Here is a 15,840-nt window from a genome sequence, read left to right as displayed (position 1 = left end):
ACGATCAAAGAAATGAATAATTTCACTGCTTTCTGAGTCATGGACGAATCGGGCTTCGCGTGACCGAAAAAAGCAAACCGAGCCTCCCGGTAACACGTTTGGTCGTTGCGGTTCCCGTCGTCCACTTCAATCGCGGTAAATGAACATCTGAGCTGCGCCGAGACCGACGTAGGCAGGTTGCTGTGAGGACCGAGGCCGAAAACCAGTCGTCCCAAAAACAGGGTAAATGCGCGACGGTGCTGGGGTTTCACGTGAAGGGGTGGTGCGCCGGCCTGCTCAAGAGCCCAACAAAAGAGCATCGGTCGAAAAATGTCAGGACTGTACATTTGTCGCAAGTCACACCACCGCCTGCTGTTGTGTACCACGTTTCAGGTGTAATTTTGCGCCGTTTTCCAGCTCTTTTTCACCGCAGTATTGTCTCGTGTGGGTTCGGCTGTGACTTCCCCAAAAGACCACGTTGCATCCGAAGCACTTTACCATAATGGAGGTATGAAGACGAACCTGGGACTTTGAGCCGGATGTGTGTGTGTTTGGGGGGGGGGGGTCCGGTAAGTGACCTTACTGTGCTGGGACAGGAGTATTGTACCGGGGTTTACTCTTGTTCTGCCATTCAACGCTACAGTGCTGATTCGGGGGTGGGGGGGTCTTGGGATGCTTTGCTGGGGGTCCCTGCGCTTGGCCAGCAGAACCGCAGAATTACGAGCAGCGATTCTCGTAACGACAGCTCTTTCTTTGCCGTTAAGAATCGGTGACGGGAAGCTGCCAACTGTCCTGCGACTAAGAACATTCTCCTGCTTTTATTCTCCTGTTTAGTGTTTTATATACATATATATAATATAGAAAAATATAAATAATGAGTAGGGGACACTGGAATACTTTGAATCACACGGATCCTTTGCTGTCGATCAATTACGTTAATGATTACTTAAATAATGTATGATCAATATACACACACCAGTGTACTTTACAACAGTGTAAGTAATACGCAGTACAGTACCGTGTGTGTGTGTGTGTGTGTGTGTGTGTGTCTGCGCGTTACAAGTGTTTGCTTTTACTTTTGTAGTTTTTCCACAGTGTTTGTGGAAACCTGAATGCAAACAGTTTTGAATCACCATGCAAAAGTGCACCGTTACGATGCACTTTTATTTCAGATCATTTCATTTAAAAGACCTGGTAAACAGTGAAAGATGGGTATTTGTGCGGTAGAATTTTAATATTGTATTTTTTAAATATTACCTTCCTGTTCAATAACAATGTTAATAATGTGCAAATGAAAAGTGACCAGAAGAAATATTGCTTAATAAAGACATGAATATGTACTCATTCATATGAATATGTATAAGAGATGGAATAATGCTTTAAGACACCTGTGTGTATATTGTACATTGGTGTGTGTGAACAGCGCACTGCACACTAATAAATGCAAGATGCTTTATTCTTTCATCATCTGTGTAAATGGGTGAAGTGTGGTAATTATTGAAGGAAAGCATCAGCTGAATGGATGGATGAATGAATGAATGAAAGTCAACCCTGAGGAGGTTTGGGGGGAGGGGGGGGCGCATCCCCCGCTATGGGTTACATGCACATGTATGTGATGGAAGTGCATATACTGTGTCTTTCTCGTGACGCGTCGCCCCCCCATGGGCCATCGTGCCCCCCCCCCCCGTCCGCGTCCCCCAAATCCCTATGCGCACCTCTCCCACCACCCGGGCAGGGGTCACACCCCCCCAGGGACGGACACGATCCTTCGTTACACCCAGCAGAGCCGGGATATTAAGATGTCTCTCACACACACACACACACACACACACACACACACACACACACACACGGTCTTACTGCGACAGCGTGAAAACACACACAGCACAGTAAAATCTGAGCGAAATGTCGATCCCACGTCTTCGGTACTGTGTTCTGCCACAGTACTCAGGAGGCGGCGCGTGTACGGTAAAGTATGGTAAAGTACGGTACGGTACTGCATTCACCTGCCAGATGGACCTTCCCTGCGAACTGAACTGGCGCGACAGTTTCGACGACAGGATGGGGATGCGGATGGGGGGGCGCGGTGGTGTGTGTCGGGGGGGGGGGGGATCCGCTCCGTCACCGTTATGTAAGCGCGGCGCTCGAATGAGATCGTCCGCGTCCGCGCGCGCCGCTCCTCGCGCTCGTCGCCGCCTCGTCGCGCGCAGCCCGGCGGACGATGCTCGACTCGAGACGCGGCGCCGCTCCTCCTTCTTCTCACGGCTTCCCCAGGGCGAAGGCGAAGGCGAAGCGGCCGAGGAGAGACCCCGAGAGAGACACCCGGGCGGCCGGGTGGGGGTGCGGCGGCGCGAGAAGCAAGGCGGGTAAGGCTCCCGAGCGGCTCACATTGATTTACCACACTGAGGCAGAGAGGTAAAAGTGAAGGGAGGCGGGATCCGCGCAGACACGGCCGTGAGCACGTGCGCGAAGCGCGAGACGTGTCCGCAGCGCCGCGAAGGGCTTCGATCCGCGGGAAAGTCCGTTCGAAGCCCGTGACTGGCGGTGCGCACGCGCTGTCTGTCTGTAGGAGGATTTACGTCTGTTCGTAACTCGATCTGTCCGTTTCTCCGAAGTCGCTTCTGCCTTTTTTTTTCTGCCTCGGTCACGGTCAGTAAAGGCTATATAACAGAGATGGTGGTGTAAAAACCTCAACCTGAGGCTCAGGTAAATTCCTACTAAATAAAGGAAATATACTGTGCGAGAGGGAGAGTCAGTCCTTCCTAGTCCACTGCGTCTTTATTGACATGAAACTACACTAAAATCTGTCAAAAATCTGTCCGCAATTCCATATTCATCCCCAAACGGGTCATGTCATAAGCAGGCGCAGGTAGGCATCAGCTCCTGTCCACAACACACAGTCAGTAAAGGGTTAATAATAAATGTGCGGCTCTTCCTCAGCTTTTTTACAGTAAGATTAATGTAAGAATATTAGATATATTGTAACTCTAGTAAATAAAAGCACTTTTCATTTTAACATATTTGTTCAAACTACAGTAAAATAAAAACAAAAACTTCTTTAAAGTGATAGCAAAAAATACACTTTCAGTCCACTGGTGCCACTTGTGGGTCCACAAATTCCACAGATGTTCTGAGCTCCTCATCTCTTCTTTGATCGCCTACAAACACCTACAAACACTGGAATGCAGCTGTAAAAACTGAGGATCCAGATGAATTACTCAGCTCCCCGTACTCCTTTCTCTGTTACCTTGATATGAGAACAGAAATTACAGAAAATGAAACAAGTTGGGGGGGGCGTGGTAGCGCAGTGGGACGAACCGGGTCCTGCTCTCCGGTGGGTCTGGGGTTCAAATCCCGCTTGGGGTGCCTTGTGGCAGACTGGCCCGTCCTGGGTGTGTCCCCTCCCCCTCCGGCCTTACGCCCTGTGTTGCCAGGTTAGGCTCTGGCTCCCCGCGACCCCGTACGGGACAAGCGGTTCAGACGACGTGTGATGTGAAACAAGTTAAGATAATATAACTGTCACGTCCATGCCCACAACACAAGTGACAACACCTGACTCCGCACTAGCTCCTGAGTAATCGCTCACCCTATAAAGACCCTCTTCAGCTCCCGTACCGTTGCAGAATCTCGTTTGGGACAACCGCCCTTCTTTGCGCACACACTTACTCTATTCTCTGTTAACGATCTCCGGTTTTTGACTCCTTGCTTCGTTTTCCGACCACGTCCATGGATCCTCGTTCCTGTCCTGTTCGCCGATCGACCGACCCTTTGCCTGTCCCTGGTTTTGAGAACTTGCCTCTTCCCTCAACTTCAGACGAACAACGCGGCACTTGGGTTCAGCCGACCCGGCTCCTTGTGTTGCGCGTGACAATAACTGAATAAACGAAAGGGGAAATATTTGTATCTCTGAAAGTTTGTAACCAGTGCTGTGGAGTCGGAGTCGGAAGCAATTATTGGGTTACTGGAGTCGGAGTCGGGGGTTTTGTGTACCGACTCCACAGCCCCGTTCGTAACTCAGACGTTCGTAACTCAGACACTAGCTGAGCCAGTGTATTCCAGTTACAGAGTATGATTATGTCCACCTCCTGGAAGAAACTTTTTTTTTTCTTCAAGTCAAGATTCTGTAATTAATTCTCACCCACATAACAGGACTGTCACAGATTTAATGTCTTCATATATCTCTGCCTTAGTTATTTTGTTTTAAGCAGTCAGATATTTTTCTAGTATTTTTATTTTATTTATCACATTTTGTTATGAGGTCTGGAGCGTTGGAAGTGAGAGGTTAGAATAATTCGGCTCGCTGAAGGTCTACGTCTTGCTTTGAAGGTCCTTCGCTGGGGAGAACTTGGAAAGAAGACAGACGCTGAGATAAGGAAAAGAACGCGGGGGACTCCTGATACCCGATTTGATGTAAATACCTCAAGTTCTGTTGCAAAAAAGATACTTCTCTCCTGACGTCAGCTGCTGTTCACATTCTTGGTAGAAATGTTCCGCTTCCAAATAAAGAACAAGATTCTTGGAGATACTGAGATGCTATGCTGCCAGTTTCCTTTGGCAAAATTTCATAGCTTGAATGTACAGGAGAGTGAGAAGAAGGAGGAGGAGGAGGAATTTGGAGAAGAGGACAAAAAAAGTTCCAAAGTGCAACCAAGAGAGCATTCGGGCCAAGTCCATGGTTGACATGGTAGAGCTGAGTTACTGTGGGACTTGCAGGGTTTCGAATTCTTCGACGTCCGGAGAAAAGTCTGGAGGTGGACGGAAGGCGTCTGCCAGTCGGATTCCAGGAAATAATAGGAATTATTTATGGAGCTATGAGCTGGGGGAACTTGTCTCAGGGTTTGGCTGGACTTTACGGTGCCGGTCGGTCAGTGGTCCATGCTGTCCCATGTGCCCTTGATGAAACATGTATAATGGGGCCCATGAGGCAACAGTTCGGCAGTTTCCGGAAAACTCTTCCAAAGTCCGTGATTTCACTTGGAACGCGGAACAAGAGGCTTTGGGTCGGTCTGAGCTCCTCCTGCTGTACGTAACCCTGCTTTTTATTGTTAGTGAGCACTCAGATCTCGCAGGGTTCATGTATGTGGGCTCGGACTCGTGGGTGTTGTTCACAACTCATGACTTCCCTGGGCTCGCTTGACTTGGATGTGCGAAAAATGTTCTGCATTCTTCTACACAGCTCAAGACCTTAGTTCTGCGGTGAAGTGGGTTCATCCAGACACTCTGCTGAAGCTTTTCTTTGTAATGAGATGTGAGCCATGACCATGGCTAATCAGGGCTTGGAAGTAGAAGAAGCGGCAAAGTTCCAGTGAGAAGATCACGAGGGGACCAGGGGCTGAATCTCGGTCACAAGGAGAAGTGCAGCTGTCGTCGCTCCTTCTCCATTCCTGTACTACAAAGAGCGGTATCTAGTCCACAGCATTTACAGTATACCGCGGTCCAGCAGGGACCTTTGATTAGACCCACCTGTACAGATGAGATGAGGTATCTGCACCGTTCTACCTTTAGGTCAAAGGTAAAAGGAACGTCATCGTCAAACCCTTGCTCGTATGATTGACTTTGCAATTTGTGAGACTTACCCCACAGGCCATTAAGTTAATTACGTTCACCATACTTTTACTTTTTTGTTCTTCAATTTCAAGTACTTTTAAGCATTTATAGCTGGCTAAAGGGTGACTTATTAAGAAGCACACAGTATTGTTGGTCTGTCTGCCAGGGTCCTGGATCTGATGTTCATCTGGCCTGAATGAAGCCTCTGAAATATTAATCATGTCATCTTGTGTGGTCGTTTGATTGGTATTTAATATTTCATAGCATTTTAGACCGTTGGCTCAGCCTATTTGACATAAGGGTGGGGGCTGCGCATTGATGCACGTCATTGGTAAAGTGTGGGTGGGACCAGATAAAGGACCCAACATGTGTCAGTGCTGCTTGTGGGACATGTTTCATGTGGTCTCACCCACAAGTTATAGTCACGCATGAGTCTTGTATGTTTTTCACATAATTTCAGCTCTTCCTCTTGAAGGTGACCCAATGGTGTCTACTGCAAGTGGAATCTTCCAGCAACGCTTGTATTATAAGGCATATATTGATCGCTGAGGAAGGTGACGGGGTCATTTGAGCATCACCATACTGTGTTAGTAGGCTACTGCTTGGCATGCAGCCCCAATGCTCCACATCTCATCGTTTGCTGAAGCCTCTTAGTAATGAGAGGAAGTTCATCTGGGCGGCAGAGAATAGCTCGGGTTTCCTGTGTGAACTTTTGCATGAGGAAGAGAGTTGATGAAGGAGGAAGTGTGTGGTCAGGTTTTTCACCTTCCATATACAGATGCTGGCTGCTGTGTTTGGGGTGACATCTGCTCTGCTTTCAGGAGACCAGTTTTGGTATCTTCTCTTGTTTTGTGTTTTTCTTCAACGTCTTCTAATGAGCTTCAGCTTCACACTGCTTACCTTCTCTTATCATCAGCATCTGTTGTTCTGAAGGAATGTGTTGCTTTGCAAGATCTTTGATATTATTCTTTCTTGTCTGTTGACTTCTCCTCTGACTTTTTGCCTCTACGTCTGCTCACTTGAGCATTTGTAAAAGAATCTGTTTTAACTGAGCTCTTGCAGTTCTTTACTTCGGAGCAGCTGGTATCTGGAGGGTGTTCACATAGACCTGTGCAGGTCTTTGACCTTGAGTTTCTCCATCTCTGCATCCATGAAGCATCGTGAAGCGGTGCTACCATCACACACGTCCCAACGCTGACAGAGACCTGGACTGACGACGAATCCGTCCATGACTGTTGCAACACCCTCCCCTGGTCCCGCTTAGCTAGGATGGATGATGGACAGCACTGTGTCAAGATCGGAGAGAACAGGTTTGTCAGCAAGTAAGTCGGATCAACCTTCACACCTTCATATGGCTTGCAGATTACCACAGTCATGGCGTGACAAGACGAAGGAGCTGTCGACTGCTTAGTATTTGTGGTTTTCTTCATCAGTAGAGTCAAGAGCACTTCACAGGAACTTGAAAAATATTCTCATGTTGTTACAGAGAAGCGCTGCTGTCGCACCTCAGGACGTACAATATTTACTATGAAGGACACAATCTTCAGCTCAGACACAGGGAGGTGAGATTGCTACCTTTGACTGTATTCCAAAAACAGCTCCTCCTCTCGCTTTTCATCTCGCTTTACTCTTTTATGGCTTAGATCATGAACGTACTGTACGTTGTCCAGTCTCCATGCTGCTCTCTCTGTGTTTACACTTAATCCTTCAGGACAGCACCTTGAAAGTTACCCATCACCACTTAATTTCCATAACTCATTAAATATCTTCACTGTAGATGCGTGTGTGTCAAAATGCACATTCAAGGGTGGCGATATGTTTCCATGTGCTTTGTCATTGTTCGGTTAACGACGGGGATACACTTTGAGAAATGCGTTGTTAGGCCATTTCGTCACTGTGCGAACATCATCGAGTGTATTTATACACACCTAGATAGTATAGCCTCAATCACAGAATGTACTTATACGCACCTAAATGGTATAGCCTTGATCATAGTGTACTTATACACACCTAGATGGTATAGCCTCGATCAGAGTGTACTTATACACACCTAGATGGTATACCCTTGACCACAGAGTGTACTTATACAAACCTAGATGGTATAGCCTCGATCAGAGTGTACTTATACACACCTAGATAGTATAGCCTCGATCATAGAGTGTACTTATACAAACCTACATGGTATAGCATCGATCATAGACTGTACTTATACACACCTAGATGGTATATCCTCGACCATAGAGTGTACTTATACACACCTAGATGGTATAGCCTCGATCAGAGTGTACTTATACACACCTAGATAGTATAGCCTCGATCATAGAGTGTACTTATACAAACCTACATGGTATAGCATCGATCATAGACTGTACTTATACACACCTAGATGGTATATCCTCGACCATAGAGTGTACTTATACACACCTAGATGGTATAGCCTCGATCAGAGTGTACTTATACACACCTAGATAGTATAGCCTCGATCATAGAGTGTACTTATACAAACCTACATGGTATAGCATCGATCATAGACTGTACTTATACACACCTAGATGGTATATCCTCGACCATAGAGTGTACTTATACACACCTAGATGGTATAGCCTCGATCATAGAGTGTACTTATACAAACCTAGATGGTATAGCCTCAATCGTAGATTGTACGTATACACACCTAGATGGTATAGCCTCGATCATAGAGTGTACTTATACACACCTAGTTGGTATAGCCTCGATGTCAAGACGTGGTAAACACAAGATTTATGATGCTGCTGCCGGCGTAACACAGCATACTGTTTTACAGTAAACTTTTTTTATAAGTAGAAAGACACACACACATACACACACACACACACACACACACACACAGCTTGTCCCAAGTGGGGTTGCAGCAAGCCAGAGCCTAACCCAGCAACACACAGGGCGCAAGGCTGGAAGGGACACACCCAGGACGGGGCGCCAGTCCATCACTAGGAACCCCAAGCGGAACTTGAACCCCAGACCTGCAAGAGAGCAGGACCTGGTCAAACCCACTGCACCACCGCGCCCCCCTTAAGTAGAAAGAGTTACACTAAAATAATGATAAAGTACAGTATAGTAAATACATAAACCAGTAACAGGTGTTTATTATCGTTATCAGGTATTATGTACTGTACATAATTTTATGTGCTGTACTTTTATACGACTGGTAGGGCAGTAGGTTTGTTGACAGCAGCACCACCACGAACACGTGAGGAACACGTTGCTCTACGACGCCACTAGCCGATAAGAATTTTCAGCTCCATTAAAATCCTATGGGACAACTGTCGTATTTGTGATCAGTCGTTAAGCGGCGCATGACTGCATCTCCATCTCCTTTCTTTTTTATGCATTTCGTTTAAAGTGCGACAGCTGAACTGACCCGTTTGCACGGCCCTGTTTGCTCGTGCTCAGGAGGAAGGGGAGCTCATTGTGGAGGGACTGCTCAGTGTCTCCTGGGGGCTGCGGCGACCAATCAGGCTGAAGATGCAGGATGAGAAAGACCGAATCAGACCTCCTCCCTCCTCCACATCCTGGCATTCGGGCTGCAGCCTGGAGGCACAGAGGTCAGAACTCACTGTAGCACCAACTCACATACTGTAGATGAATCGAGAAAAGAGCCAAAGAAGAATTGAAACATACAATGAACGAACAGGCAAAAACAGACACGCAGCTGCGTTAAAAAAGTTTCTGAATCCTTTGGAATTATCTAGATTTCTCTATGAATGGCTTCTAAAATATGATCTGATCTTCACTGATGTCGTAATAAATGATAATAACAGATGTTGTCACTTTCATAATAATGAGTGACTGCATTTATTAAATTAAGAATAATTCTCTCTACACCCTTTTGCTGCAGCCACAACAGAACTGACTTCATTAGTTTAAAGGAGAGAAAGTTAAACGTGTTTCAACTATGGAATGTGAAAATTTAAAAAAGCAAGAAGGTGACAGAAATGTAATGGTGCAAAAGAGTGTAAAATATAGTTTTGTCTTTGCAGATGTACTCGTGTAACAAGAAGTAAAAGGCACTGAAGCCAGAATTTACTGTGAGAAGTACACTTTCTGCAGAACTGTGCTGAAGTTCAAGTGACGGGTTTAGCGCAACACGTTACTGTCCACCTCTGTGTGTCGTAGTTCTGCTTACGGACTGATTCTCTCTGGGTTTTTCACACTTTACACGTTCCTGTCTCTCCCAGCAAGAGTGACCCCCCACAAGCCCAAGTGGCAAAGCTTGAGGGCCAAGTGCAGGATTTGACCAGGAGACCTCAGGAGGAAGGAGGTGAGACTTAAGTACAAGAAGGAAAGAGAAAGAGGAGAAAAGAGGAGTAGGGATGAAGGGTTACCTTTTCTCGAAATGTAACTTTTTTATGCAACAGAATTATTATAATGTAATTATTCATTTATGTAACTTAACATTCACATGTATTTATCACACACTTTTCTCCAAAGCAGCTTGAAATTAACTCTATTTAGTGTTATCAGCCCACACACCTTGTTTACTGCAGTGATTTACACTGCTTGATACACTACTTACAAAGGGTCACTCATCTATACATCAGTGGAACACACACTCTTTCTCTGTCACTCACACACTGTAGGTGAACCTGAACAGCATGTCTCTGGAGTGTGGGAGGAAACCAGAGCACCCCAGGGAAACCCACACAGACACAGGGAGGACATACAAACTCCACACACACTGAGCGGGTATCAAACCCACATCCTCCTGCACCACCCAGGCGCTGTGACACAGCAGCGCTACTCGCTGTGCCACCCATTACATCTTAAAATGTGCATATTGAACATTCAGGAATATATATAGATCAGGGAAATGTTCTATTGTCAAGTGTGTCATGGCTCATATTGCCCATCTGTCCTTTATGATGTTATTTCTCACATATTAACTACAATAAATGCAGGGTTCTGTATTTTTTTGCTCTCTCTCCCTCAAATCCTGAGGACACGCAGCAATAGGTCAGGAAGGTGCCGAAGACTCTCCGCAGCTCCTGAGGACGAGAAGTGACGTTGGGGTGTGGAGGCGGAGCACCAGACGATCGCCTGGCGACCAGCGACGGATCAGACGTCACAGGTTCTCCATCAACGGCCACTATTACAACCACAAGGTCAAGAAAAAGCACGTATTTTACTTCACACATTCAGCTCAAGGACAAATGTGTGACTGATCTACCTCAACATCAACATTTCTGAGTTTCGGAGGTGTTTCTAAAAGGTCTTTTGTCTGGATTCTGCATGAAATAGAAATACAATATAATAGAAACAGGGGCAGCTGCTCGTGTAGTTGTTGGAACTGCTGCCTTTTGGACCCGAAGGTTGTAGGTTTGTTGAAGGTTGAAGGTCGTACCCTTGAGCGAGGTACTTACCCTAAAAAACTCCAGTAAAATTACCCATCTGTTTAACTGGGTAAATGACTGTAAGGAAATTAACACTGTCAGTCACTTTGGAGAAAAGCATCAGATAAAATTCACGCATTAAAGCAACTCACTCAAACTCAACACGTCCTGTTGTTGCTGCCATTGATTTTGTTGGTTTGCATTTCGTTTTATTTATTTAGCTGTTGCTTTTCTCCCAGGAAACATGCAATCATTTACCCATTTATACAGCTGGGTAATTTTACTGGAGCAATTTCGGGTAAGTACCTTACTCAAGGGTTCTACAGCTGGAGGTGGGGATCGAACCTGCAACCTTTGAGTCTACAGGCAGCAGCTCTAACCACTGCGCTAAAAGGTGTTCCGTTGCGCTTACGGTCACCATATAGGTTCTCACGCACTCTGTTAATTTTCCCCGACAGACGGCCGTGTTCACGCCCACCTATGGCTCCGTCACCAACGTCCGCATCAACAGCTGCATGAGCACATCTCAGGTTTTGCGTGTCCTTCTCAACAAGTTCAAGATCGAGAACAGCCCTGACGACTTCACACTCTTCCTGGTCCACACCAGTGGGGGTGAGTGTGTGTGCGCGCGGATTGTCCCTTTCCATCAGTGCGTGCGTGTGCGCCAGCGTCTGTGCGGGTCTTTGCTTGAATTGCGTTTGGCTATGTAGGGGGTGTGGTGGCGCAGTGGGTTTGACCAGGTCCTGCTCTCTGGGGGGTCTGGGGTTCAAGTCCTGCTGGGGATGCCTTGTGATGGACCGGTGTCCCATCCTGGGTGTGTCCCCTCCCCCTCCAGCCCTATACCCTGTGTTGCCAGGTTAGGCTCTGGCTTGCTGTGACCCCACTTGGGACAAGCTCTGTGTGTCTGTGTGGTGCGGTATCTGAATGTGCCTGTCTGAAAATGTTTCCAGCCCCGTTCAGCTTCTACACAGATTGAAATTTTAGTTTAATAGAATGGGAATTTTTTGCGAATTGTTCAGTTTAATTCATTTTTATTATCCCTAAACAACGGAGGGTGCGGTGGCGCAGTGGGTTGGACCGGGTCCTGCTCTCCGGTGGGTCTGGGGTTCGAGTCCCGCTAGGGGTGCCTTGCGACAGACTGGCGTCCTGTCCTGGGTGTGTCCCCTCACTCTCCAGCCCTCTGCCCTGTGTTGCCAGTCTAGGCTCTGGCTCCCCGCAACCCCGAATGGGATAAGCGGTTCAAGAAATGTGTGTGTATCCCTAAACATTTTTTTATGTTCAGAGAGTATCCCCCAAAAAAAGATAATTATGAAGCATAAAAAAACTGGAATGTCACCATTTAGTACATATGTTCAGCTGCCTGTTGAACCACTTTGGCAGTTTTCACGACGACTGACCTTTTTCAGTAAGCGTGTTGAGATGCGGAGGTGGAGCAGCGTTTGCACGTCCCTCCTCCTCCGCGTGGCTCTCGCTCGGACAGGTCAAATGGGCATCGGTGATGGGGATCGCGTCTGAGGTTCAGCCACTGGTCTTAGGTGGGAGTAAAGCCAGTTCTCTGTTCTTCATTTTAAGACGTTTCAGCGCTTTGGGTCGATGTCTGTAATTTCTGCAAGAGGGTAACAAGTTTGTCTGGGATCTGTCTCTTATTCACGCCGTTCACTTTCCACCCCTCAAGAGCATCCCTGTAACATGACAGGGAGAAGATAGTAGAGGAACAGCTGGAAGCACAGTAGTTAGCGTTTCTGCCATTGGACCTGAAGGTCGCAGGTTCAATCCCCAGCTCTACTCAGGCTGGAGGGGGAAGGGACAGACCGAGGACGGGATGCTAGTCCGTTGCAAGGCACCCCAAGCCGAACTTGAACCCTAGACCCAGCAGACCATGGCCAAACTCATTGCGTCACCACACCCCCCTTTCAGAGAACAAAATTTTTAAAAAGTATTAAGGGCTGAATGCTTCTTCGAGGCACTGGATATCGATATTTCTGCTGCTAAATGTGTACATTCTCTGTTTTGGACAGCAGCGTATAACATTTCAATACACATAAGCAGTAATAAGTGTAAACAATATGTGTGCATTTATGCGTGTGTGTGTGTGTGTGTGTGTGTGACCATGCGTATGCCAAAGAACGCGTGCAGCTGAAGCGCACGGATCACCCTCTGGTTGTGCGCATCCTCGAGGGCCCCTGTGAGCAGGTCAGCAAGATCTTCATCATGGAGAAGGACCTCGGAGAGGAGATCACTTACAGCGTAAGGAGCAGATTTTGAAACACAATAACTGTAGAGTCAGTTAGAATACTGGGCCCAGGAGCTTCTGTGCTCTTAGCATGTGCTATAAAAAAATGTTCATTTGATAGCTGTGTGGTAATACAGTAAACAGTCTCACATCTTAAAATTAACCCAATCCCAAACCCAAACTCCAACCCAATCCTCAGCCCAAACTCTAACCCTAATCCCCAACCCTAACCCAACCCTAACGCTAACCCAGTCCCCAACCTAAACTCCAACCCAATCCTCAACCCTAACTCTAACCCTAACTCAATCCCCAACTCTAACCCAACCTAAACTCTAACCCAATCCCTAACCCAAACCCAATCCTCAACTGTACCCCAAACCTATGTTACCATCATCTGAAATAGCTCCAGGAACACTTCTTTTTCCACTGCTGGTTAACGAGGAATGGGATACGAGGACAATAGTGAAATGACTCATGGTTTATGCTGACACCTTTACTGAGCGGTTATGATGAAAATGTGGAAACTTTAACTCTGCTCTCCTGCCAGGTGGCTCAGTACATCAAGTTTGAGATGCCAGTTTTGCAGACTTTCATCACCAAGCTGAAGGAGGAGGAAGACAGGGAGGTGCAGAAGCTCCGGAGCAGGTACATCCTCACGCCTCCAGGACTTCATTTGTGTTTATGTGCTTTGTTGTGCTCTAACCTGCTTCTTTAAGAGGCTGATCCTCTGGACCAACGTCTCTCTTCCAATCCCTGACGCAGGTACCACTCCCTCCGCCGTATGATTGAGAAGCAGCTGCAGTGCCTGACAGAGGGTCCAACATGCATGTGAAAGAAGGACTGCAAACATCTCCTAAATATGTCTCGAAGTGAACAGGTCTTTGCACCCAAACATGCAACGTCGTTGTGTTCTGGATGAAAAGTGCCCAGATGAACGCTCCAGTATGTTTAGCAGTTGCTCTGAGGACGCCGTATAGGTGTGTTGGTTTTATTCTGTGTGTTCAGAGTTCTTCACTTCCTTGTTGCCCCTCAACATCAGTCTTGACTTCCGCCTCCTTATTTTTGCTCCAGCTGCACTTCTACCCCTTGCCTTTCTGCTCAGCACTTTACTACCTAACCCAGAACCCAAACTCTTAACTATAACCTTCACCCCTAACCCCTAAGTTTAACCTCAACTCCAACTCTAACTCTAACCTCAACCACTAACCCTAATCCTCCACTTTCATCCCAACAGTCTCTCCCTTAAAGTACCTGCATATTTAGCCATATTTCAGCTGGTAATAATGCTAGTGAAACGCCAACCACAGCAAAGCACGATGCAGCAAGTAGTAGTTGGTCAAACAAAAGCACATGGTACATTGAAGAAACCAAAGAGTGGAACACAAGGAAGTCACACTGATCCTTAGAAGGCATTTGCCAAGACAGTCCAGTGGTTGTCTCGTAATGAGATGTTGACTGCAATGTACCACCGTCACAAGCATGGGCTGTCAAGGTGTCCCTCTGACAGTGAGTTACCGCGGGACACACATGTTTTCTGACTAGGGGTGTCTTCTGGAGACAACTCCTCGCCAGGGAGCCGAGGTTCCTGGAGCCAGTAGCGGTGCTGATCTCCTCTCAGCTCCCCTTGACATGGGAGAGTAATGTCAACATCCCGACCAAGTGCCAGATCCACTCCTACGGTCAAGTGAACTTGACATCCACTGGTTGCTTCAATCCGATGCCGTATCGACCGTCCTGCCGGATTTCACAGAGCATCTCAACCCGACAAGATGTTTTGCAGGGAGACGTCTTCATTTTCTACGTCAGGCACAGTTTGGGCAGCTGTGTTGGTTTTTTCCCAAGTACCACGAAGATACAGGACATGACCACATGAGTCCCGGGAAGTGTATGTGAGCACACTTGGTAATAGGTTGACTAAAGTGCGCAGATTGTAACGAATGCTGCGCCGGCATGATTGTGTACGTGTGTGTGTGTCTGTGTATTCGACTGGAATAGTGGAAATAAAGTTTAAACCCTGGGAATTTTTGTCCCTAGATGCATAGAAGTGGATGAATTGTATCTCCGCAAAAACCTCGATTTGGACGTGTGCTTCATCCAGGACTTCCCTTCACCCAGTTCAGTTCTGCTGTGTTTTATTTTCCGTGTAACATTAACTCCTGATTCTTTGGGCGAAGTGGAACCGTTCACACTCAGCTCTCTTTGGTGGAGTCCTGCTACCAAGAGCCCATTTCATGGTGTTGCTCTTACAGTCAGTTGAAACTTCCTTGGTGAGGAGTTGTACTCCTCAGGTATGGAATGTAAAACTTGGGTTATACTCACCCACGGTGGCTGAAGCTGCTTGTCCCAATGGGGGTTGCAGCGAGCCGAAGCCTAACCCAGCAACGCGGAGCGTAGGACTGGAGGGGGACACACCCGGGCTGGGATACCAGTCCCTTGCAAGGGACCCCAAGCAAGACTTGAACCCCAAACTTGCCAGGAAGAAAGACCCAGCCAAACCCGCTGCACCACCACACCCCCCTGGGTTGTACTCTTCACAGTCATTAATGAATACTGGATTTTCTAGCATTAATTATTATGCTTGAAGTGCTTAAATACCATATGTCCATATATTCATATTCAGCATATATTCATTAGCCTCTGTCATATGCACAGTACCTGTGTGGTTGACATCAAGCGTCTTGGGTACGAAGCACGGCTGGTATCAGTGGGTCG

General features: G+C 47.0%; 1 protein-coding gene across 6 annotated transcripts; it reads left to right on the top strand.

Moving 5' to 3' along the window:
• The first annotated feature begins 2,121 nt into the window (after positions 1-2,121).
• On the top strand, positions 2,122-15,520 carry LOC108932452 (ras association domain-containing protein 2-like). Of its 6 annotated transcripts, XM_018748883.2 has the most exons (11): positions 4,253-5,001; positions 5,156-5,380; positions 6,683-6,848; positions 7,013-7,088; positions 8,959-9,110; positions 9,744-9,826; positions 10,513-10,667; positions 11,354-11,507; positions 13,021-13,142; positions 13,676-13,773; positions 13,891-15,520. In XM_018748883.2, the coding sequence occupies exons 3-11, from the start codon at positions 6,796-6,798 to the stop codon at positions 13,958-13,960; spliced, it is 963 nt and encodes a 320-aa protein (XP_018604399.2). In that variant the 5' UTR covers positions 4,253-5,001; positions 5,156-5,380; positions 6,683-6,795; the 3' UTR covers positions 13,961-15,520. The 6 variants fall into 6 exon arrangements, with proteins under 6 accessions (XP_029109049.1, XP_018604399.2, XP_018604407.2 ...); XM_029253216.1 differs by lacking the exons at positions 4,253-5,001; positions 5,156-5,380 and adding an exon at positions 2,122-2,345; XM_018748891.2 differs by lacking the exon at positions 4,253-5,001 and having other exon boundaries at positions 5,128-5,380.
• Positions 15,521-15,840: the final 320 nt, after the last annotated feature.

Source organism: Scleropages formosus, chromosome 6 (assembly GCF_900964775.1).
Source record: "Scleropages formosus chromosome 6, fSclFor1.1, whole genome shotgun sequence".
Lineage (NCBI taxonomy): Eukaryota > Metazoa > Chordata > Actinopteri > Osteoglossiformes > Osteoglossidae > Scleropages > Scleropages formosus.
The sequence above is the reverse complement of the archived record's forward strand: the minus strand, read 5'-3'. Positions and strand labels throughout refer to the sequence as shown.